Source organism: Podarcis pityusensis (genome assembly GCF_964106645.2).
Source record: "Podarcis pityusensis genome assembly, chromosome: 11".
Lineage (NCBI taxonomy): Eukaryota > Metazoa > Chordata > Lepidosauria > Squamata > Lacertidae > Podarcis > Podarcis pityusensis.
In genome coordinates this window covers 23539615-23562881 of record NC_138036.1, presented here as the reverse complement: position 1 = coordinate 23562881, position 23267 = coordinate 23539615, and the positions used below count along the sequence as shown (strand labels likewise).

General features: G+C 45.1%; 1 protein-coding gene and 1 long non-coding RNA gene across 5 annotated transcripts in view; both read right to left on the bottom strand.

Moving 5' to 3' along the window:
• RAB3C (RAB3C, member RAS oncogene family) overlaps positions 1–18625 on the bottom strand; it is a 110578-nt gene extending 91953 nt beyond the window's left edge. The window contains exons 1-2 of one of the 4 annotated variants that reach the window (XM_080973136.1): positions 18593–18625; positions 8815–9042 (exon numbers count right to left, since the gene is read on the bottom strand). In XM_080973136.1, the coding sequence (XP_080829262.1) occupies positions 8815–9042; positions 18593–18610 (246 nt within the window). In that variant the 5' untranslated portion in view covers positions 18611–18625. Of the gene's footprint in view, positions 1–8814; positions 9043–13196; positions 13447–17705; positions 17981–18592 lie in introns of those variants that run through there. The other 3 variants (XM_080973135.1, XM_080973134.1, XM_080973137.1) reach the window with 3 other exon arrangements.
• A 1021-nt stretch (positions 18626–19646) lies between these two features.
• Positions 19647–22786, bottom strand: LOC308458919. Its single transcript, XR_013977779.1, has 2 exons — positions 20163–22786; positions 19647–19840 (listed from the first exon to the last, which is right to left on the bottom strand). It is a non-coding gene; the product is annotated as an uncharacterized lncRNA (long non-coding RNA).
• Between the last annotated feature and the right edge of the window lie 481 nt (positions 22787–23267).

Genomic DNA, 23267 nt, shown 5'->3' with positions numbered 1-23267 from the left:
TTGCTGGATTTTTAACATTAATGGTCGCAAACTGCTCAAACTGAGCATTCATTTTCTCAGTTGAAGTATATTAAAAATCCCAAGAGAAAAACTATGCAACAAAGCAGGCTGGATGGCCTTATCTCTACTAAGTATAGAGGCAGATGTGTCATGAAAGATTAGTTTCAAGGATCTGATCAAAGACTCTGCAATTAGAAAAAAGCAGGGGAACTTTTTTCAAATACAAATAAAGTGGAAGTTTACAAAAATAAGTGCTCTTTTCCATCTTACTGTAGTTTTCGTTTCATTTCAAAAAATATAATTTTAACTTACGGTTTATTATTGTTTATATATTGAAGTACGGGACGCGGGTGGCGCTGTGGATTAAACCACAGAGCCTAGGACTTGCCAATCGGAAGGTCGGTGGTTCGAATCCCCACGACGGGGTGAGCTCCCGTTGCTCGGTCCTTGCTCCTGTCAACCTAGCAGTTCGAAAGCACGTCAAAGTGCAAGTAGATAAATAGGTACCGCTCTGGCGGGAAGGTAAATGGCATTTCCATACGGTGCTCTGGTTTGCCAGAAGCGGCTTAGTCATGCTGGCCACATGACCCGGAAGCTGTATGCCGGCTCCCTCGGCCAATAAAGCAAGATGAGAGCTGCAACCCCAGAGTCGGCCATGACTGGACCTTTACCTTTCCCTATATATTGAAGTAGATATATATGGGGGCACCAAAATCGTTTAAGTGCTTGGGGCCTCTAAAGGTCTTAATCCAAGCCCTGCCAAGTCTGGCTCCAATACAGAAGTGGCACTACCTCACCTGGATGGCAGGTAATGATGGCGGTGAGAGGGGGTTGCCTTTTACCCATGCTGTGTGGTTGCATGCAGGGGATGGGTGTTGGGTGGGCATCAGTGCTACTGTACCAAGAACCCCCTGAAGTCCAGCACCAGCCATGCATTAGATGCACCAATTCTGCTGCTGCTGCTTTTGTGGTGACTCTCTCCAGGACTGATAAGAATGTGATAAAAGTCCCAAGAAAATTTGTTCCATGAATATCCTGTAGATACTGAATTTGTGTTGAGTCATTTGGCCCTCTGTGAAGACTTGTGGAAAAAAATGGCAATTGGTCGACGCCTCAGATAATTAACAAGAGAAAAACAACAGCAGGTATTGCACAAGGTACTTTGAAAATTAACACAAATTGGACAGAAAGGAAACCAGAGAAGACCGGGAAAGAGAATTCGCCACAGGGGAAATTAACTACCAGACCCTTTTCTCTTAAGCTACAGTTATGAAATTTCTCTTTGGGTTTGTGCTTTCCTTGTGGAGAAAAAGAGAGAGAGGAAAAACAGGAAGTTACTGTCAGTTCTTTTTTCCACTTTCATTCTCCTAGTAATTGATTCAGGGTACCTATCTAGCAGGTAAGATTTAAGTAGATCCAATGTTTCATGACCAGGTGAGGGGATAAGGAACACCTTAATGAAGAACCCAAAGAGTTTAAAGGACACATCTGCTACAGCGGTTATCGTTTTTAAAAATAATTAAAAAAAACCAACCCGAAATATAATTAAATTTCACTCAATATAATGTTGAAATATAATTAACTCACAACCAAACCAGTTGTGATGGTGCAGGAAATCTGCCATTGGGATCTCCTGCTGTTTTTGTTTTGCTAATTAGAAGGCCTTCTGGGTTGCTTTGAAGACCAGGAAATGGTGGGGGTTAACCCTCTCCTTCCACTCCCAAGCTACTAATTCTGCAGTATTTGTGGGGGGGAGGAAGGGAGTCAGAAACACAGTACCTATCTTTTCACCCACACACCCTGCCAATGCTACTATTTGCATGGGGGGGGGGGTTACATTGGAGAAAAGACATGTGATGAAAGAGTTAAACACCCTCATCCAGACCACTCCCTTCTCCCCAGTCATCAAAGCCATGCCACAAGGCTGCCGGTTACCAAAGCAATACCTATGGGCTATGGATGGGCAGTTCTGTCCATTGCAGTTTCCCACAGCTTCTCATTTTTCCAATCATGGGTTCAGTTTCACACTTTTCCCACATCATTTTTTAAAAATATAAAAGTAATCACACACAAAATGAATTTCTCCAATCCACACATTTTATGCAGTTCTACATGAAGCAATTTCCTCTTATATAATGCATTCTTAAAATGTTGTTTTCATTAATGTATGCAATTTAGTGCACAGCTTTAGTGCATAACGTTTGTACAGACTGCCTGGCTGGAGAACTACACTGCACAATTTGGAGGTGTGCAAGTTTTGATTGATATTAGTGCTTTGGTTCACATGCTTTCAGAAGCACTATTTGGGCAGTTTTGCCTTCAAATGCAAACTGAATCGAATTTCTTCCACTATTCCTGAGAGAGAGAGAGCGAGAGAGCGAGAGAGCGAGGGAGAGAGAGAGAGAACAAACCACCCCGGTTTGGACCTTAGCTTTCAACTTGGCCACTTGCCAGCTCGGGGGGGGGGGGGTTGGGGGCAAGCATCACTTGTTTGCAGGCGAGACCCCAAGTGGGAAATAAAATGCCCCTTCCCCTTCTTACATTATGTATTTACTTACTACCCTTCGATGCCACCTTTTTGCCAAAAAAACTGCAAGGCAGTTTAAGCTAATGGCTTGTCATTGAAGCCATGATACAAATGTGGAGGGAGAGGAATGAATCTGAGACAAGAAGAAGAAAATAAGCAAAGCCAGGTATCAACTCCAGGGGCTTCCAGATGCAGATTATTTAACAGCACTCAAACAGTGCTGTTCTGCTTAAAGCTGGAAGTGGAAGAGCAGCTCTGGTTGCTTCCAGATGACCTGTTTATTGAGCATTTTATTTGCAGAGCGGTTTAAGATGGTGATTGCTATTTATTGAGTATTTGTTCCAAGCTGTTTAGGTAACATTTAGAGGGTGCACTCGTTACACTATAGTACCCCTCCAGACAGCAATAATGCCATAACATTAGGGGAACATTGTAGAACAATTAACAAAGCAGGATGCTACATGGATAAAAAGGTCCAGTCGTGGTCGACTCTGGGGTTGCGGCGCTCATCTCGCTTTATTGGCCGAGGGAGCCGGCGTACAGCTTCTGGGTCATGTGGCCAGCATGACTAAGCTGCTTCTGGCAAACCAGAGCAGAGCACAGAAATGACATTTATCTTCCCGCCAGAGCGGTACCTATTTATCTACTTGCACTTTGACGTGCTCTCAAACTGCTAGGTTGGCAGGAGCAGGGACCGAGCAACGGGAGCTCACCCCATCACGGAGATTCGAACCGCTGACTTTCTGATCGGCAAGTCCTAGGCTCTGTGGTTTAACCCACAACGCCACCCGCGTCCCTTGCTACATGGATAGTGAAGTACAAATCCACCACCAACACACTATTATTGCATCAATGAAAAGTTGCATAATACACCTCCCCCAAAAAACCCCTCTAGTCTGGAAGAGCCCCAGTGCAGCTCAGTGAGCTCAGAATGTTGATTTACTCTTAGGGCAGGGAATGGCATAGCCTGGGAAAGAATATGGCTGGCTTGCCACATTGTTACACATGCTATAAAGAAATAATGTCTATGCTTTCCAGAGTGCAAAGATTGTCAAGTTTGACATTCATCCTACTACACCATGCAAGGCACCTATCACCTCTCATCAGGCTCTGCCCGCACTGTCTAAAGGAATTCTTTCTTCCCTCCTCAAAAAAGTTTGGGCTTTCTTAACCAAATCAAAAGCTGAGGAATCCTCTGCCAAAGGATGTTGAGAAAGGACTCCAGTGGCAACTGGCCTTTATCTGCTCCTCCTGTTTTTTAAAGAAATAATTTTGTATTGGTGCTTTATTTTCCATTTCTCTCTATTATAAGGCATGCAAAGAGCCATGCTGATATTTAAATGTCATTACTGGCTTAAATAGGAATGCTCAATTATCAAAGCTGAGAGTCTCCGCAGAGTTATTTCAAAGCAGCAAGCATAGCACTGCTTGCAAAAGAGTCTTCCATATCTTCAAATTAAGACCCAGAAACGGAGAGCTGTGTGTCAACTCAATTCCTGGGTTAACTCATTCCAAAATGGCTCACCCAAGTGATCAAAGAGAGTCCACCCCAGAGCCTTTGATCATTTCTTTAAACTCCCTCCTGAGAAGTTGATGAGTTTTATGCCAGGGATTAGAGGGGCCAATGCAAATCAAGGAGCAGAGGCAATTGTAACATGTTTTCCATTGCAATGGAAAGTGAGTAAGGACGTCTGCAAAACATTACAAAACACTGTAAACCCCAATGTATGGTGTTTTCTGATGGAGTTGCTTAACAGTGCATTTGTACCAGGGGAGGAGGACATGATGCAGCCAAATAACTAGACCTAAAAACCTCTGCAAGTGGACCACCTGCCAAGCTCCTGATGTCAGAGGTAATCAGGTTATTCAAATTGAAAGCTATAAATTATTATTAGGTTATTTATTTATACCCCGCCCATCTGGCTGAGTTTCCCCAGCCACTCTGGGCAGCTCCCAACAGAATTAAAAGCACAATAGAACATTAAACATTAAAAACTTCCCTAAACAGGGCTGCATGCTAAGTGTACTTCCAGTTCATCCTTTCACAGAGAGCTGTCCCACACCAATACAGACCATTGATCCATCTACCTCAGTACTGCCTGCACTGACTGGCTGTCAGGGACTGGGCAGAGGAGGAATGGTGGAGACCGCCTCCCTATCCTGACCCTTCCAGGGAGGAGGAAGAGGAAGACAGTACAGATTTACAACAGGAGGTTGAGGGAGGTAGCAGCTTAGAGGCAGATGAGGGGGAAAGCTGGGAAGTCATGGGACAGCCAGAGCAACACCCAGCTGACAAGCATTCCAGACCCTCCATCTCCTGGTACCCGGCGAGCCTTAAAAGTAGGAGAGCAAAGAGCTCAAAGACAGAGGGCACGTAGCAGCACCCGTAGAGGAGACAATGAGAATGACGAATGAGGAAGTGGGAGAGACAGGGAGTGGAGAGTCACTCGGGGCAATGCCATTATCCAAGAGGCTGGGTTCTATAGCCTCTCTCTGTAAAGACTGAAATAAAAAAAGACGGTAAGAAACTTTTCCTTGTCTTTATACTTTCCTGGGTAACCAGCCGCTGACAGCATCCTGACCCTAGCAGCAGCTCTCCAGAATTCGAGACAGAGAACTTTCCCAGCCCTACCTGGACAGGGTTGAATCTGGAATCTTCTGCATGCACAACTGATGCTCCATGCCTGAACTACCACCCTTACCTCCTTTGCAGCCCTGGTTTGAATTCAAGCCGCAGCTGCAAAGGAACAGCCTCTCATTACATTCCCAACCCTTCATTTCCAGCTTTAATACAGTGCTTTTAAAGCTGGGTGCGTTTTCCTGTCACCATGCAGAGTGAGGGGAAAGGTGTCTATTTCAAAAAGTGCCAAATCTTCCCCCACACGCTGTGCGTCAAGGTAAAGAAGTACCTTAGGCCAACTCAGTTATTTGGCACCTGGAGCAGAAAAACAACACCAGAACCTCTCCTCCTTGCTGGCAGTAAAAACACAACAATATTTTTTTTTTAATAATCTAACAGTTTGCTGCCCTTTCGTGGCACCCAGAATCCTTGAGGTGACCACCTCACTAAGTAGCTGGTAGGCCTTGCTCTTCAGAGCTAGGAGAGCTAAGAGATGAAATTTCACTGTGAATGTGCCATCATTTCTGATAAAGAAGATAACAGGGAAGCCTCTGCTCAGGTAGAGCTCATGGATGTGTCCCTAGGCCAGTGGCGTAGCGTGGGTTGTCAGCACCCGGGGCAAGGCAAGTAATTTGCGCCCCCTAACCCGTGGATTTGCGCCCCCTAACCTGTGGATTTGCGCCCCCTAACCCTAACCCCCAGATGTTGCGCCCGGTGCGGCCGGCCCCCCCTGCACCCCCCACGCTACGCCACTGCCCTAGGCTAGGTCTTAAGAGTGTAACAACCAATATATTGGATCAGATCTGCAGTACTTCTGACCAGGGCCAACCTCAGACATTTTGCTGCCTGAGGCAAAGGACAAACTGATGCATCTTTTCCATCCAACAGCCAAATGCTAATAAGAATCGCAGTTGAATCTACACCAGCGATGGTGGCAGGCTAGTTTAGGGAGCCCAGGAATTCACAGGTCTCCCAACAGACAGGAAAGGAAAGGGAGGTTAAGTGGAACTGCTTGGTAGGTAAACTGCTGCTGTCCCTTCAGCTTCTGCTGCCAGAGGTGGTTGCCTGTCCAATGGTAGGGCCGGACCTGAGTCCACCAGATATACCAGCCAGAAGCTCACAACCGGAAAATCAGAGATAGAGTCTTCCCTGTTGGTTTGCTCCTAGCATCTGGCAGTCCAGGCCATGCTTGCCGCTAAGTTGGCCACTTACGCATCGCCACAAAAGGGGAAATGAATGCATTGTCAAAACAGAGGCTATGGGTTTGCATAAAAGCTGCAGATTTAGAAATAATGACTGTAATTTACACAGAAAAGCAACACATCTCACCATAGCAGGGAAAATTATGTCCAGCTGAGCTGTGTGCCAGCTACAGCTTGCTGCTCAGGTGCTGCTGACGGGCAATGCTAAAAATCCTTGCTCTCCCCCTCCTATTTTTCTTTATCTTTACACTGAACTAGATAGTCCTCCCAACAGAGGACACCTTCCAACAGAGGGTGCCTGATAGCCTCTCAAAGAGCCTGAATAGTAGAACAGATGGCCACCAAAGCTGTCTCTTTCCAACTTCATCTCCTCCCACAAATACAGTGGAAACTCGGTTTGTCAACTGAGGTGGAATGGGCGGTCAGCAATTTCAATCGAGAAAATGGAGAAACGCACCTCAGAAGCTGTTCGATTTCTGAGGCACGTTCGAAAACGGAAGCATTCACTTCTGGGTTTTCGACGTTAGGGTTCTGAATCATTCAGCTTCCAAGACCTTGAAAACAGAGGTTCCACTGTACATCCTAAAACATCTCTACACCCCCTGTATGCTTGCAATTCTTTAAACCTAGGAACGCAGAAGAACAGGGAAAGCTGCCTTCCTCTAAGTCAGGCCACTGGTGCAACCATCTCAGGATAAACTCTGGCAGTGGTTCTCTGAGGCAGGGGTCTCTCATAGCCCTATCTGGAGATACCAGGGATTGAACCTGGGACCTTTGGGATACAAAGCATATGCTCTCTCACTGTATTATGGCCCTTCTCCTATACAGCTGTGATGAATGAATGAATGAAAAGAAGGTATGTCCCTCCTTATAGTAGGCTATCACATGATCACATCCAACAATTCTGCAAATCTTAATTTCAGCAGTAACTTGTACAAATAGTGGGGAACGGGAACATATACTGTACTTTGAATAAACACACTTGCATGGTATGCCAAGGAAATTACAGACCCTGAATTGTATCCCGTGCTACTCAGAGTAAACCCACCAAAAGAAATGAATTTGTTAGTCATGTCCATTAATTTCAGTGATCTACTCTGGGTAGGACAAAACATTGGATACAGTCCCCTTTCACTTACTAGTCCACACTTAGAACACAATTACAAAATCATCATCACCATCATCAAACATCCAAAGCAGTTGGATGAAAGCAATACAGTGGAAGGATACTATGATCTTGCAGACATGGGGCCTACACGCTTATAATAATGCAGCTGTCACTGCAAGTTATGCAATGAGGGGAACACGTTCAATTGATTTAAAATCAATTCACAGAGCAACTTTCACAAGATTCATATCTTATTTCATTAGCAGCCCTGGGGGTACTGCAGTCATATCATTTTACTTTAGCCTTAAGTGCAGCACAAAGTACGGAATGCAAAAACACTAAATCAAATGCAGCAGTCAGAAGGGAAATTCATTTTGCAATGGCAAGACTTCTTGGGGAGACAGTCATGAAAGAATTCACCAAGTCTTGTCCCTGAAGACAGTGAGGTTTAGCATGTATAGGAGGACACTGGGGATCAGTTGACCTTCACTCACCACTAGTGCAAAGTTGACCCTCACTAGTTGTGCAAAGATTCATCTGCTGTGTGAAAATTCTCTTACCTCCCTCCCTCTCACTTGCTCCCAATGGCCATTGTTAAGACTCTTTTCTGGCGGCTTGCATGTTTCCCTTGGGAAGTAAACAACATCTTGCAAGAGTGGTTTAATACTGGTGCCTTACCTTGCAGGTGCACAAAATTGCATAACAGCACTTTGGTGGGTGCAGAGAATAAGCCCTCCCTTTTCCTGGGTCTGGGGCCTTTCAAGGGCCACTCCTGCCATTAGATGAGGTGAGGCAGTCAATTTTAGGGTGCCATTAGAACGTAAGAAGCACCCTGCTGGATCAGATCAAAGTTCTACCTAGTCCAGCCTCCCGTTTCCCACAGTGGCCAGGGGCCCACACACAGATGATAAAGCGAGTTTGGCTTGGCTTGGCTTGGCTTGGCTTAATGCTGTCTTTTTGTCCTCTTGTCACCCATCTGAATCCCTGGCTGCTGTACCAAAATGTTTGGCAGCTGCTGCTTGAAGAGCTAGGCAGCTCAGCTGGAGAGGGAAATGTGCAGGTCAAGGAACCTGTTGCCAGCTGAGGGGAGGAGAGAGAGTGAGAGAAGGAGACAGAGAGAGAGAGAGAGAGAGAGAGAGAGAGAGAAAGGAAGAAAGGAAGGAAGAAAGGAAGAAGAGTAGCAGGAGAAGGGCATGGCAACACATTACGATTAAGCCAAGGTACCCACTTCAGATTTAACAATAAACCACAAACCATTATTTTTAAGCGTGCAAATATGGAGACCTGTCTATGATGGTCATTACACAAGCTTCTAAAGAAGAAAAAGATTTGTGTCCCCCCCCCCCATTTTTCTTACCCAAATCTGCAGCTTAATTCTTTTTTCGTTTTTGAAAACCGTCTTGACTTTGAAATCGATCCCAACGGTGCTGACAAAAGCCGAGGTAAAAGAATCATCGGCATAACGGAACAAAAAAGAGGTTTTCCCAACGCTGCTGTTTCCAATGATGAGCAGTTTGAACATGTAATCAAAGTTCTGGTCTGATGTGTCCTTCTGGCCAAACCTGGCATCTTGTGTAGAGGCCATCTGTAATAATTTTCAGAAAGATGGTGTGGGGGAAGGGGAAGAGAGAGGGTTATTTTTTTGTGATTTATCTTTTATGCTCACATCATGTAAGTCCAAAGTGCTTGCATTTAATTGAGCTTCTCAGTGTTGCATACCATAATATTAGAGGACAAATTTAATGAGGTCCTAAACTATTCCCCAACCCTCCTGGTAATCCAGCTATAAACTTAAGTGCTGACCAGTGCTGAAAATGTCTCCAAAAGAGCACCATCATGACTCACTTAGCACAGTATGAAACAAGCTCCCCATTCGCAGAAATGTTAAAGACCCTTCCCTCAAGTGGCAGCACTGCAGTCAAAATTAATAGCTGTGGAAAGCAGTACAGCCCCTCGTAATTCAAGTCAGGGGAGGATGAAATGGAAAAGCACTTCAGGGGTTAAAAAAATAGGTAGGGTGGAAGGTAGGAAGCAAAATGGTTTTTTCTCATTAGCTTTGTATTGCAAAACTAATCCAGTTTCAGGTCTGTGGGTTAACTACTGGCCTTGCTTACAAACAGCACTGCTTTTTAATAACACAGTGTTTTACAACATTTGTATCCTGTCCTTCCTCCAAGGATCCTGGGGACAGCTTACAACGGTTTTCCTCCATGACCACTGTGAAGTAGGTTAGTCTGAGGGGTTGTGAGGCTGAAGCTCACCTAGTGGACTTTGTGGGTGAAACAGGATTTGAATCCAAGATTTCCCCAGTCCTAGTCCAACATTCTGATGATTAGAAAGTTAGACTACTACATTCCAGCCACTACACAACAATGCAATTATTTCAAATAATTTGCTGGTATCCTTTTTATTACTAAATCGTATCTCTGCAGCTCTATGTAGAACGAACAATTTTGGAGGCTCAGGCTGCATGGCGGCTACAGTCCTGCGCACAATTACTGGAGGGGGGGGGGAGTCCCACTGAACTCATTGAAGCTGACTTTCAAGTAGATGTGTACAAGGTCAGGCCGCCAGAAACATTCTTGACCTGGTCTCATGCTGTTTGGCATCTTCTTGCCTCATCCTCTGGAGCCAGTATAGTGGCTGGAGTGATGGATTCAGACATGGGAGACTTTTCAGTCTAATTTAAAACTAATTATTTCAGTCACAACAACACAACATTAGTTCTAATGTTGTCAGCAGGAAATTAAACTTGGTTCTATGGGCCGAACCCAGACTAAGTTAGTTGCACTTAGGCTGCCGTCCTAACCCCACTTACCCGGGGCTTAAGTTACATCAAGATTTAACTTGTTCCATCTATTTAAATGGAAACAATCAAGTCTGAGAATGTATTTCATCACAGCACGCACTGTATTTTCTTGCATTACACTAAAATACAAATTATACAGGCTAAGCTAGAACAGGTACCAAGTGGTGTGGAGGGCACTTGCGGAGGAGATGTTGGGGTTGGATGTTTTTTCAAGTGTTCTCTCCAGCCTTTCAATTCTGCTTGAATGCATAATGGGCCTTATCCTCCTTTTAAAAGTACAGCTTGTCTGATAATATTTCATATAGAGGGTGGGGAGTTTGGATCACTGGCTGGTGTTACGAGACAAATGAATTGAAGAGCACTTCAAAGAATGGAGTTGCAGTGTGTGTGTGTGTATATAAAAAAATTATTCATGACAGTCTCTGATTCAGGAATTCCTGCTGCTGTCACTACACGGAAGCAGACTCCCACTCATCTCTTTGATTAAACATAACCACTCCTATCTGAAGGCTTGCTATGCTTCCTTTTACTTTTCCTCAATTACGAAGAGCCTGGTGTGTTCAGAGGCATCATAAAGGCCTCCCAGTTCCGTCACTTGGCAGTAACTGCCAATTTCATTTCCTTGTGCTATTCTTCTTACTAAAATCTTCTGCACATTATGGTCAGATGGAGAGGCAGAACTGAGTAGCCCCAATGAGTGGATGAGATGTTGGAAGGTGTGGTTTTAAAGGACAGCACAAAATTAGAGGGTGGAATGTAGAGAATGAGTGGAATGTGGTTATCTCTGAGTGTAAATTCTATAAGAAGGACTGGGAGGGATGCAGTATTACTCAGCAAGTGAATGAGAACATAGAGCCAAACAAGCCTGTAATTCCGAATGAGACAGGCAGACTCCTCCACAGAATCATTCTGGGCTCCAAAAGTAATTTAGTACTGGGGACATACTATCCCCAGCTCTCCTGAACAAAATGCCTAGGGTGATCTTAAGGTAGAGTAGGGGGGCGGGAGCGGCATCCAAAGGAGAGCATCTTGTGGCAAACGGTAGCTTCAATTACCCTCATATTGACTGGGTAAATATTCTGGTCACTACAAAAGGGTGACATTTCTAGATGCCCTAAAATGACTGTGCCCAAGAACAGTTGGTCATGGAACCAATCCAAGGGGAGATGGACTTGAGCTCAATCCTAAGAAGGCACCTCAGTTGTGTGTGAGATGTACATGTGAACCAAATGATGTCCAGTTCTGGGCACCACAGTTTAAGAAGGGTATTGACAAGTTGGAGCGTGTGCAGAGGAGGGTGACCATGACGATCAAGAGTCAGAACACCAAGCTTTATGAGGGAGTTGGGGATGTTTAGCCTGGATAAGAGGAGAGAAGATATGATAGCCATCTTCAGATATTTAAAGAGCTGTCACATGGAAGATGGAGCAACCAATAGATTCAAGTTAAAAGGAGAGAGATGCCGATGGAACATCATATAAAAATTTCTGGCAGTAAGAGCTGTTTGACTACCTTGGAAGGTGATGGAATCCCCTTCACTGGAGGTTTTAAAACAGAGGCTGGATGGCCATCTGTCAGAGATTCTTTAGCTTGGATTCCTGCATTGCAGGCAGTTGGACTAGTTGACACTTGGGGTCCCTTCCAAGTTTACAATTCCATGATTCTATGACAAAAAAGTCAGAGCATTCTGAATTAAGCTGAACACAGGACACATTGATTTTCCTTGCTCCATAAAAGGAATGAGGCCACCACCTACCCCGCCCCTTGTAGGGTATTCCGTTAAAGGAATCCGGTGGTCGTGGATCCTGTCCAATGCCCTGCCGGTGGCTAGGGCCATGGCACAACCCCTGGTGACATCAGGGGAAGCTTCCAGTTGTATTTGCATCAACAAGCTCCTGCCACTGTTTGTTAACCTTCAAAGACCCCGGCTGCACAGTTGGGGTCAAATATAGGTTGTTTGACCCAATGCCTAAGCCAATACCACTCACATGCTGTAACCAATAAAAGTTGTGGCCTACTTTAGCCTGTTAACCTAAAATACATGTGTCCTTGTGTCTTATTTTACCACTACGCAGGTGGGGGGTCCTTGACTCACAAAAGGAATGACCAAGAGCCTGCTTTAAGCCACTAATTTTTCCTTTGAAGCCCCACTCTTATCTGCCCCACCACACCTGACATCATGTTTGGTGTAAAGTGTGGGGTGGGTGGATGTAGCTTCTCAAAACAGCCTGGTGTGCCAAGTTTCAGTTGTTCCCATCCCTGATACTGAAGAACAAGACTTTGCTGAAGAGGAATCATAGCTGCACAGGTAAGTCATAGCTAATAACCTTTTAAGAGTCCTTTAGCAATGTCATTAAGTATGTGGATAAGCTGATCAAGTAAATATTGTGTACTTAGATTTTCAGAAAGCTTTTGAAAAAGTCCGTCACCAAAGACACATAAGCTTAGCAGTCATGAGATAAGAAAACAAGGTCAGTAACCTGGTAAAGAATAGGCAGCATAGTAGGAAGAAACGGATAGTTCTAGCAATGCCGGGATGAATTGAATTGAATTTTTTATTATTACAGTCACAGACCAGTTCCAGCTCACTTACAATATCAGGAAAATCATAAAACACATTGGGGGGTGTATTAAAGGGGTTTGCCAAAGATCTGCATTGGGACAAGCACTTTTTAACTTGTTCTCAAATGGCCTGGAGCTAGGAGTGAACAGTGTGGGGGCCAAGTTTGCTGATGATATCAAATTGTTCAGGGTGATTAAAACAAAAAGGAATTGTGAAAAGCTCCAAAAAAAACCCTCTCCCAGCCTGGTGAATGGGCATTAAAATGGAAAACATGATTCAATGTCAGCAAATTGAAAGGGATGCACTTTGGGGGTGAGGAATCCTAATCACATTTGCACTAATCAGGTCTGAATTGGTAGTGACTGACCGGGAAAGTCATCTTGGGATCACGGTGGATAGCTGGATGGAAATGTTGACTCAGTCTTTTGGATGCCACAAATAAGAAAGAGTATATGCTCTGTATCACACCATTAGTGATGGCTCTGTTGGATTCAGTTTTTCCCCCTCCTCTGGATTTTAATGTGTGCAGGGTCCATGTCAGATGTTTCATCTCCAAACAAAGAAGCCCCAACTACCCTCTAGGTAAACTTGGTTATGTGAGAGCAGTTAAGATGAGGGAATCTTTTCTGATTCCAGGGATTCTTTTATGACATCACAGATGGTTCTTTCTACCAACTACCATCACTTGGATTCCAGCCACCACATTTCAGCTCCCAGTAAATGAGCAATCTATTTCTGAATGATGACTCAACCTGCCCCTTTTCTGGGCATGGGATGGACACAAGGGGGTGGGGTAGAAATCCTAAGCTCAACTTACCATCGATGGCCTGCATGTGCAAATGGACTGTCACACATCAAACACCACAGAAGGAGCTGCTCTGTCCCACACACAATGGTTTCCATGAAGGAAACTCACCTGTTCATCTGAAAGTTGTCAAGCCCAGTAAACACATGCATATGTAAATAGGCCTGTCATCAACCAGTGAAGAAATGTCCTGGGAAAATAAGATCATATCCTCACTTTTCATTTAAAGCACAATATCACTTTCTCAGTTATGGCTTCTCCCAAAGCATCCTGGGAACTGTAGGTACTGAGAATTGTTAGGAGATTCCCCTTACAGAACTACAATTCCCTGAGTTCCCTGAAAATAAATATTGGCTGTTCAACCACTCTGAGAACTGCAACTCAGTGAGAAGAGGGATCTTCTAATGACTCTCAGCATCCTGGGTTCCTGGGATTCTTTGGGGGAAACCATGACTGCTAAAGTGGTATAACAGTGTATTAAATGTATGGTGTGGTTGTGACCTAAGACAGATTGTTTTCTATCTCTAAGATTCCCAGGTGCTTTGAACAGCCCATGTCGTGTCCTACCTATGGTGACACATTGCCGAGACAAGCGAAAGGGCTTTCTCAGTGGCCACACCTAAACTGTGGCATACTTGCCCCATGAAGCTGAAGGAGTTTGTTGCCTTCTGCCAAATAGCAAATAGGCTTTTTATTATTATTCTGGCAGGCGTTTGCCTTGCTGTGCAGAATACTGCGTTCATCTGTTATGCCTCCCTTTATAGAATTTTGTTTGACGTGGTTGTTTTATTGCAAATTTAATTGTCGCAAGCCACCCTGAGTGATGTGTGTGCAGTCAAAGGTGGGGTAAAATTCCTTCTGCTGAGGAAAAGAAAGGAAATGTTGCTTCCAGAGAAAACGAGGGCAGGCAAAGGATCAGTGCAGTCTGAGTCAGCTAATAAGGCCAGAAGTGCAGGAATCTGAAACGATGGGAAATAGAACCCAGCCAGTCTTTGGGATTTGGGCACTTCCTGACATTGGCTTTCCCCATCTGACTGCACTGCTTTGGCAGGTGTTTAACACTAACTGCGTGAATGGGGAATGTGATGTGTGGAAGTACCTCAAATCCACTAGCATGTACATCGGCTGTGAAATCCACTGTAGTGTAGTGGTTAGAGTGTGAGGCTAGGAACTGGAAGGCCTGGGTTCAAATCCGCACTGAGCCACAAAGCTTACTGGGTGACCTTGGGCCACAGTCTCTTACACCACAGGATTCTTGAGAGGATAAAAAGCAGGAGAGGAAAGATGCCACCCTGAGCTTCTTGAAGGAAAGGTGGGGTATAAATGATATAAACAGGTATTTTCAATTTAATTCCACAAGCCATATACATCTATGGAACAGAGAATTGATTGTCTCTGTAACAAAAAGCATTTTGGGGGGGCAGGGATAGTAGGCAACTAAGGTTGCAGTCTTATGCTCACTTACCTGGAAATAAGCCCCAGTGAAATAAATTGTGCTTATATCTGAGTAGACACGCATAGGATCCCACAGTCAAAGCTTCTTTTCACTAACAAATTAAAATGAGTCTAAGGAGATAACTAGTTTAACTAATCCTACAGCCTCTTCTGCAAAGTCTGAAACACTCAGTCAGAAAAGAAAATCCATCAGAAACTTCCAAACCACCAGAGAACAAAAGAATGGAACCTGGAATTGCTTAAAGGTTTATTCAGAATTATTCTAGACATATTCAGCAGGAGGGAGGGGGAGGGGGAAGCATTTTTATTTGTGGACTTTAAATGCTAATCTGAAGTACTCTGCTTGATTGCATTTTCATATCTCAGAGAATCCTTGATGCTCTGTAATTATAATTATGGAAGAGACATGGAAAAAAATACATTATTAGTCCACCTCAATGCTGCCACCCCTCACAGCTTTGTTTTTGACAGCTTTGCTGCTACCTTTACATATATATAATTAGCTCTTTTGCTGCTTAGGGAAGGGGGGGGCAAAGCAGATCTTTCCATCTTGAAATGTCAGATTAAGATTATAACATCCATACATAATATCCAAACAGAATAGATGATAAGGCAATGCAAAATTAAATATTTCAGCCCAATTTTTTTTATCTGTACTACCTTACAACCACAGTTCTGTTTGTACAAACCTACGCAGCCCGATCTTATACTTTGTTACTCAGAAGTAAGTTCAGTTGAATTCAATATGACCTACATTCAAGTAACAGTGTATGGTTGCAGTCCTGCTGCCCTATCCTATGCCTGGTTCCCAAAATAAGTCCAACTGAGTTCATCGAGTCTTATTCCTAAGTAAGTTTTCTCAATAGACAAAACCTGCGTAACTAATCCTGCAGCAAACTCACTTTTAATTCTGATTAAAAACATCTTTACTCTTTCAACAAATAAGCAAGGTTTCTAATTTTGTCAGGACACAGGATGAAATGTTTAAAATACAATGATATAGCAGAGATAATGGGATGTCAGCATGTAGCATAATATGGGCTAGTGATTCGGACGAGATGGTTATTCACCTTTCATAATCAAGCACGCCCAACCATTTACAGAGGTGCTGTATAAGGGAACACTGAGATTTTGATTTTTATTTTTTTTAAGATTTCACTTTTTTTTGCAATTGGAAAGAGTAAATGTTAAAACCTGCATTACAGAAGGGGGAAACACACTTGCTAAATCAATGTATTGTAAAAACCCAACAGCTCAGAATGAAAGTGTAAAGATTTGGTGGCCAAATTTCTAATACCAAAATGATGGATGTTTATCAGTGTGAGTATTGTAGAGTTGCTATTCAAATGACAGTTGTAATAATGGTCATTTAGTATAACCCAACAAATGGGAGTAAATTATTGTGACTTGATAAAAAATGCATACCTTTGTACATTACAAACACCTGGACTTTATTTTGTTTCTTCAGTCTGGATAGTAAGAGCTTCCACATAAAAGCATCTTCAAGAGTGATACTCTCAGTTTCTTCTGAGCTACATATCATTCTTTGTTCCAGAATGACAATATTCCCATAACTGCTATTTTCCCCTTCTAAGACTCATTACATATTAACTTATGATTATTGCTACTATTTTCTTACCTTGATGTGCCTATGATCAGAGACTCATTGCTTTCAAAACTTACACTATGCAAAAGAATTTAGGGATCACAGGTTTACATGATCCCTCAGGCAAAATATATATCACATCATCAAAAGCAACTTAACAGAAGATCTAACACTAAGGCTTCAATTGGGTACCTAACTTTTGAGTAAACCTGCACAGGACTGCACTGTTAGCTAGCATGAAGAACAAACCTGCATATCTTTACTCATGAGTAAGTCCTGCTATACTCAGTGTGTGAGGAGAGGAAGGATTACACCCTAGTAAATGTGTTTAGGATTGCACCCCTAATGCTGGAGATTTAGTGTGCTCTTAAGAAAATAACCCATCATACAAAACTGCAATAACAGAAACCCATTTCCCCCTGGTGTTATTATGCTAATACCATGGGGGAATGGGCTTATGTTGGGTTGCTGCTGCTTCTTTTCTTTTCACGAAACCTCCAACATTACGGCTGCAATCCTTAACATGCTCTGTGTGCTCTGCTGTCGCCCTGGATCTTTAACACTCACCCTCTTGGAAGAGGAAATGGTGTTGTCAGGGGAAAGGCGTTTGCTAGCTGGCTTGGATTCACTCAGTAAGCGATGCTTGAGTTGACGCCTCGCCTTTCCTCCCTGCCCAGTGAAGGCACAACCAAGATCCGTGTGACCAGAGATTTATTTTGGGGTGTGTGTCTGAGTGTGTGTTAAATAACAACATATGACAATCTGTGCCTTAGTGCAGCACCCCTCCCTCTTCGAAAGAAACAACAACCCATCTAAAGATGACCAGCAGCGATCGCACAACAACCGAGTGACTTTAGGAGAGGGGCGCGCGCTCTGCCTGTCTCTCGTGCGCGTACCCGCCATCTCAACCCGGCCCCCCCCGCCCCGGTAGCCACTACCCTTTCCCTGAGCGCGCGCTCAGAGTTCCGCGGGGCTTGCTCGCGGCTCCCCTTCGGTCTGTTATCACTCACCTGCACAGGAGCTTCGTGCCTCATGGTTCAGCCGCGCGCCCTGTCCTTTCCCCTCGGCCGCTGGGGTCTCACAGGCAAGCGGGAGAAGCAGCAGCAGCAGTCGTGGCCAACCCCGTCTACACGCCACGCACACAGGCACAGAGAGACACGCGCGCCCGGCGCGTCAGCAGCAGCAGCAGCAACAACACGCTCGCCTCGCAGCCCAGCAGACAATTCAGCACCGCGGAGCTGTCCACCCGGCCTCCCCTGCCGCGCCTTGGCCCAGCGCCCCTCGCGGCGGCCGGTGGGAGCTGTAGTGCGAGCAGCCGCGCGTCCCAGGCCAGGGTCCAATGGAAAGCGGAGGGAGCCAGGACTACAAGTCCCAGGGACTCTCGCTTCCGCCGCCGCCGCCCGGAGCTCCACCCCCTCCCTCGAGGAGGCGGCTCCATGGAAACGGGGCGCGGGGGGGGGGGGGCGCAGCTCTGCGGCCGCGAGTTTGCGCGCTGTTGGGCGAAAGTTTCTGCGCTTTCTCTAGGCGATGCTAGGAGAACCCGGCGAAGGAAAATAGGCAAGAAATGCAATTCCCGCCCCACAAACAGAGAGAGGAGAAAATGCAAAGCCCGCCTCGCCCATTTAAAGCCACCTTTCCCTTGTTTTAACTACTGCTTCTCAAAGAAAAGAGAAGCGGGCAGCTTCCAAGATGTTTGCCATATATTTTTTTCCCCCTGGTGTCGCGGTTGGAACTCATTTGCTAGGACGGCAGAGAGAGCGAGAGATCAGGCCGGTTGGGTGTTTTGCTTTGGACTCCATACTGGCGAATCCTTTTCGTTAGCGGCGGCGATGCTCGTCAGCTGCTTTCAAGGAAGTATTTGAAAAGAGGGGCGTGGAGGAGCCCACAGCGCTCTTACCTTGCCGTAGATTTCCATCGAGATCTCGCCCAGGCGACGTAGCACCAGCCGGAGAGACCCGTCCACACAGAGAGCGGGAGAGGGAGACCCTCGTGGGGGAAGCGACGGCCCCTGAGACGGCTGGTGGCGTCGGGAGGCCGGGCGGAGAGCGCGCTTGCTTTGCCTTCTTCCCCCGCCCCACCGCCCGGCAGGTGGAGGAAGCGTTATTAAGCGATGCCAAACGCAGAGCGGAGTTTCCTAGCAGCGCTATTAACACGAGCGCGCGATCCGCCTGAGCCTCCCTTTGGGCACTTTTGGAAATTTCGCATTAATTAACTCTGATCCAGAAGAACAGCAGGTGAAGGAGGCCGAGGGAGGAGTGGGGCGCGCGTGTGTGTGTGTAGCAGAAGCAACCAAGTTATATAAAATGCCTAGCAAAACAAAGCAGTGCGGCAGAGACGAGGCTGGAGAATTAATTAAGCCCGTCTGTGGCTGATCTGGTTGCAAAGCAGGCTTGGAAGTTAGTCTCGTGGGTGGGTGTTTCTGTGACCCGTTAGACAAGCGGTAGGAAGACTTCAGGCATTTGTATTCCTACATTGTAGGGGGTTGGACTAGATGACCCTTGGGGACATTCCAACCATATGATTCTATTTTTCTATATTCCATGTTGGATACCTATCTAGACGCGGGTGGCACTGTGGGTTAAACCACAGAGCCTAGGACTTGCCGATCAGAAGGTTGGCGGTTCAAATCCCTGTGACGGGGTGAGCTCCCGTTGCTCGGTCCCTGCTCCTGCTAACCTAGCCGTTCAAAAGCTTGTCAAAGTGCAAGTAGATAAATAGGTACCGCTCCGGCGGGAAGGTAAACGGTGTTTCCGTGCGCTGCTCTGGTTCACCAGAAGCGGCTTAGTCATGCTGGCCACATGACCCAGAAGCTGTACGCCGGCTCCCTTGGCCAATGTAGCAGGAACCCCCCCACCCCAATCATTCTGCTTGTACAAACTTCATACACACACACACTCACACACTACATACGCCACATTTCTGTTATAAATTCATAGAAAATCAACCATACATTGGATTTGCACTGTTCCATTTTTATTTTACTCCATATGACAAGAACTAAGAAAAGGGGAGGGGGGTTTGACCCTGGTCAGCCAAAATCCCTTCACTGTCTCAGCACATCTGCAGGAGCCCTGCCCAGATGATCCCAGACAAAAGACAATCAAAATCACAAAGAACTTGCATATGGGAGTGGATTCAGCATGGACTGAAACAAAGGACAATGATCAGATCTTCCCTCAGGGGGCAGGAAACTGCAAACTCCCTTTTGTCTCCTGGAAGTGACTCGAGGGGTAGGGGGGAAGGGAGGAACCAGCCAGGTGACAAGACACTCAGGTTACCACCAACTCCTCCCTCAACCCCTCCTTTCTGTAATGTATGCATGATGTTACCACCACAACTCCACCCTCAACCCCTCCTGTCTGTAATGTATGCATGATGTTTCTGGGGGTGGGCTTGATCTAGAGGAGGGGAATTTCAAAAGTTTTTATAAGACCTGGCACACCATTTTTCTGGGTCCTTCCTCTCACCTGCGAGTGAGGGGAGCACCCTGTCGCGACAGTCTTTCTTCAATAAAGACCAGGCCTACAGGCTGCTGATTTGCTTCAATTTGCTCTGGTTGGTGTTTTATTTTTGTCCAAGGGAGCCCTCAGATTTTTCCTGCAACAGTTGGCACCCCAGATGGGACACTTGGTTCTCCTGCAGAGGTGAGGAGGGAGATAGAGGGGATCAGGCGCCACTGGGCAACCTTAGCCCAGAGATCCTTCTTCCTCTCCCTGCCTCCTCTTTGCGGGCGGTAATCAATCGTCACCAAAAGCCCAACCAGGGGAAGCAAAGGCGAGGTCAAGCCGGCTAAGGGGAAAGGATCCTGAAATCCGCAGGGGACATCTTCGAACGTGAGTATGGTTTGAAGTAAATACATTGGGAGGGGGGTGGAAAAGGAACATCTTCACGACAGCCAGACTTTCCTTCTTTCATTTCTGACGTTACCCCTCGGAGTCGCCCGGGTACGTTTAAATTCTGTCCTTTTCTACCCCGATTCTCCCCTTTCGGAAAGTGGCCAGGGAAATCGCGGAGCTTTACTGTCTGGCGCTTACCTCTCGGAGTCGTCTGGGTACGCCAAAGCCTTTCTCTTCTCTCCCCTCAATTTCTTACGCGGAGTGCAGCCGGGGAAATTGTGGAACTTTACTGTTTTCCGGCGCTACCCCTCGGAGTCGTCCGGGTACGCCTTAATCTACCTATCCCTTTTCTCCCCCGTTTTCCGTCTTGGAATTGAGTCCGGGAAAGCGTGGCTCTTTTACTGTTTCTCTGATGTCTTCCCTCGGAGTCGTCCGGTGGCATCTTTTCAAAAGTATTTTAACACAAGGTCATTTGCTTCCTTTCAAACCTTGGTTGTTTTCTTGGACCCCGATCTGGCACTGCATTGCGCAGGCGTTCAGTAGGGGATTCCGAACTTAGTCTCAAAGGCTAGGCAGGAGGCTGTTGTGGGTGGTAGAGGGGGTTTAGTCTTGTAAACAGCGCTGAGGTAAAGGAATTCCGGGCAGAGAGACCCGTGGTTTGAGTTTTCGGGCAGAGGGACCCGTGGTTTTGAGTTTCAGGTTCAGGTTTGAGATCTCCAGAAATTAATTCGTGGTTTATAGATAAGTAGGAATTGTGTTAGTCAAGGGTACTTTGAGTACTGAAAGGATCTTTTATCTGTCCCCCCTTTCTTTCCCATTGCCCCTCCTCCCTTGTGTGTGTGTTTCCACTCTTTCTGTCTTTAGTGTACGTCGTTAACGAAAAAAGCCCAATAATGACATATGAGAGAATGGGAGCTCACTAAAACACCCTAGCTGGACTCCTCCTGGCAACAAAGCTTCCATGAAGCCTTTTTGCCCCAGAGAGGATTCTAATATGCCCCTCCAGCTTGTCATCTCCAATTGGAAAAAAAAATAAAAATAAAGGGGCAAAATGGTCTTTCAAGTACAAAGTATGAGACCGTTGTAACTTTTAGTGGGTGGCTTAGGCTCACCACCTGGAACCCAGGGCACAGCAGCCACCTCAGGGATCCTTCAACAAAATCAGGGTGTGAACCCTTAGGGAGAGCTGAAAACATCAAATTTGTGTTGTTAAACTATAACCTAAAGCTAGAACATGAAACCGTAAACTTAATGGTGCTCAGAAGGCAGTAGATATAATAACAGCCCAGCCTGAGAGCCCACGCATTAGAGATCTTAGTTTCTCTAAAAAAAAATAATAATAATAAAAAAAAAGAATAAGAGATGTACTCAAAGATTTAGAAATATTTCAAGGGTTTGTATTTACATTGGCCTCTGCATCCACAGACTGTTCTTAAATGCACATAGTTTTAAATTGCAAGCTTGCTTCAAAATTTTAAATCTAAGAAAGCCATGTTGCAACTTATTAATCTTAAACAAAACAAAATGGAGAATGGAGTGTGCAATGTTTGTTATTTGAGAGAGGCTCAAAAGAGTCTTCCTCCTTGTATGTACTTCATTAAGCATATGCCTATGAAAGTATGGTCTTCCTTCTAAGAAAAATATCTGAGTCCAGTTTTAACTTTGATTTGGTTGGACAGAAGAGTTATTGTAAGGCTCCTGATATCAGTCTCTATAAGACTTCCTGGCCTCTTTTCTTAGAAAATGCCCCCCCTTGTTTCATTCTGTCTCTTTCAGGTTTTTTTTCCCCCCTTCTCCTTCTTACTTCTGTGCCAGGTAAATTTACTCCCGAGTAAGCTTCCTTTAAAGGAAACTGCAAAGGGGGGGGGGCATAGATTAGGCTTAGTATTCCTCTGCAAGTTCAGGAAAAATTGTTCACTTTTGTATTCCTTTTAAATCAAATCTATGGCTGTTTTAATTATGGGTACTTTTATTTTCCTCTTCCTTAGTACATGATAGGAGCATAGATGTTTCCTTTCCCAGTTGAAAATCTGTACTTAAATGTGTATGTCTCTTTGATAGTACAAATCCTGCTGTGAAATCTTGCTGTGAACTCTATATTTTGGAGGGTTGGACTAGATGACCCCAAGGTCTCTTTCAACTCTCCCAATTTGTGGCTGTGTGGAAGGAACATGTGTCTGCAAGCATTGGAGGGTAATTCCTAAATTCTGGTGTGCTGATGGAGTTGAAAATCAGCCTAGCTTTGCTCTTTAGTTTTAAAACGTGAGAGGTGAAGCTGTGATGTTTTGAAGCACAACGGGTAATATCAAACATTTGAGTGATTACACTGTTTATCATTGGGGGGGGGATCAGACTTCAGAGTCGATTCAAAGTTTAAGCACATACAAATACATATGGGGGCCTTGACCAATCCTGTAAATAAAGGGCAGAGAAAAAAAATTTTTTTGTCTGTAAATGGTGAGGCTGAAATGACTGAGAATATTTATAATAATAATAATAATAATAATAATATCCTATGATTTGTGACTCTCTGGCCATTTTCCCCATATATAAGGGCGTGGCATTGTTCTGCGAATAGCCAGAGGGATATTAGCCCTTTCCTGTACATAAAGGAAGCAGTCCTTTGCTTGGGCTGCAATTGCTAGCTTTGGTGAATACTTGAATTGCTGAGTTTCTCCTTTTGTTTTAAAACCTAACCCTATTTTTAAAATCTACTCCTTACCCTTTCCTTCCCTT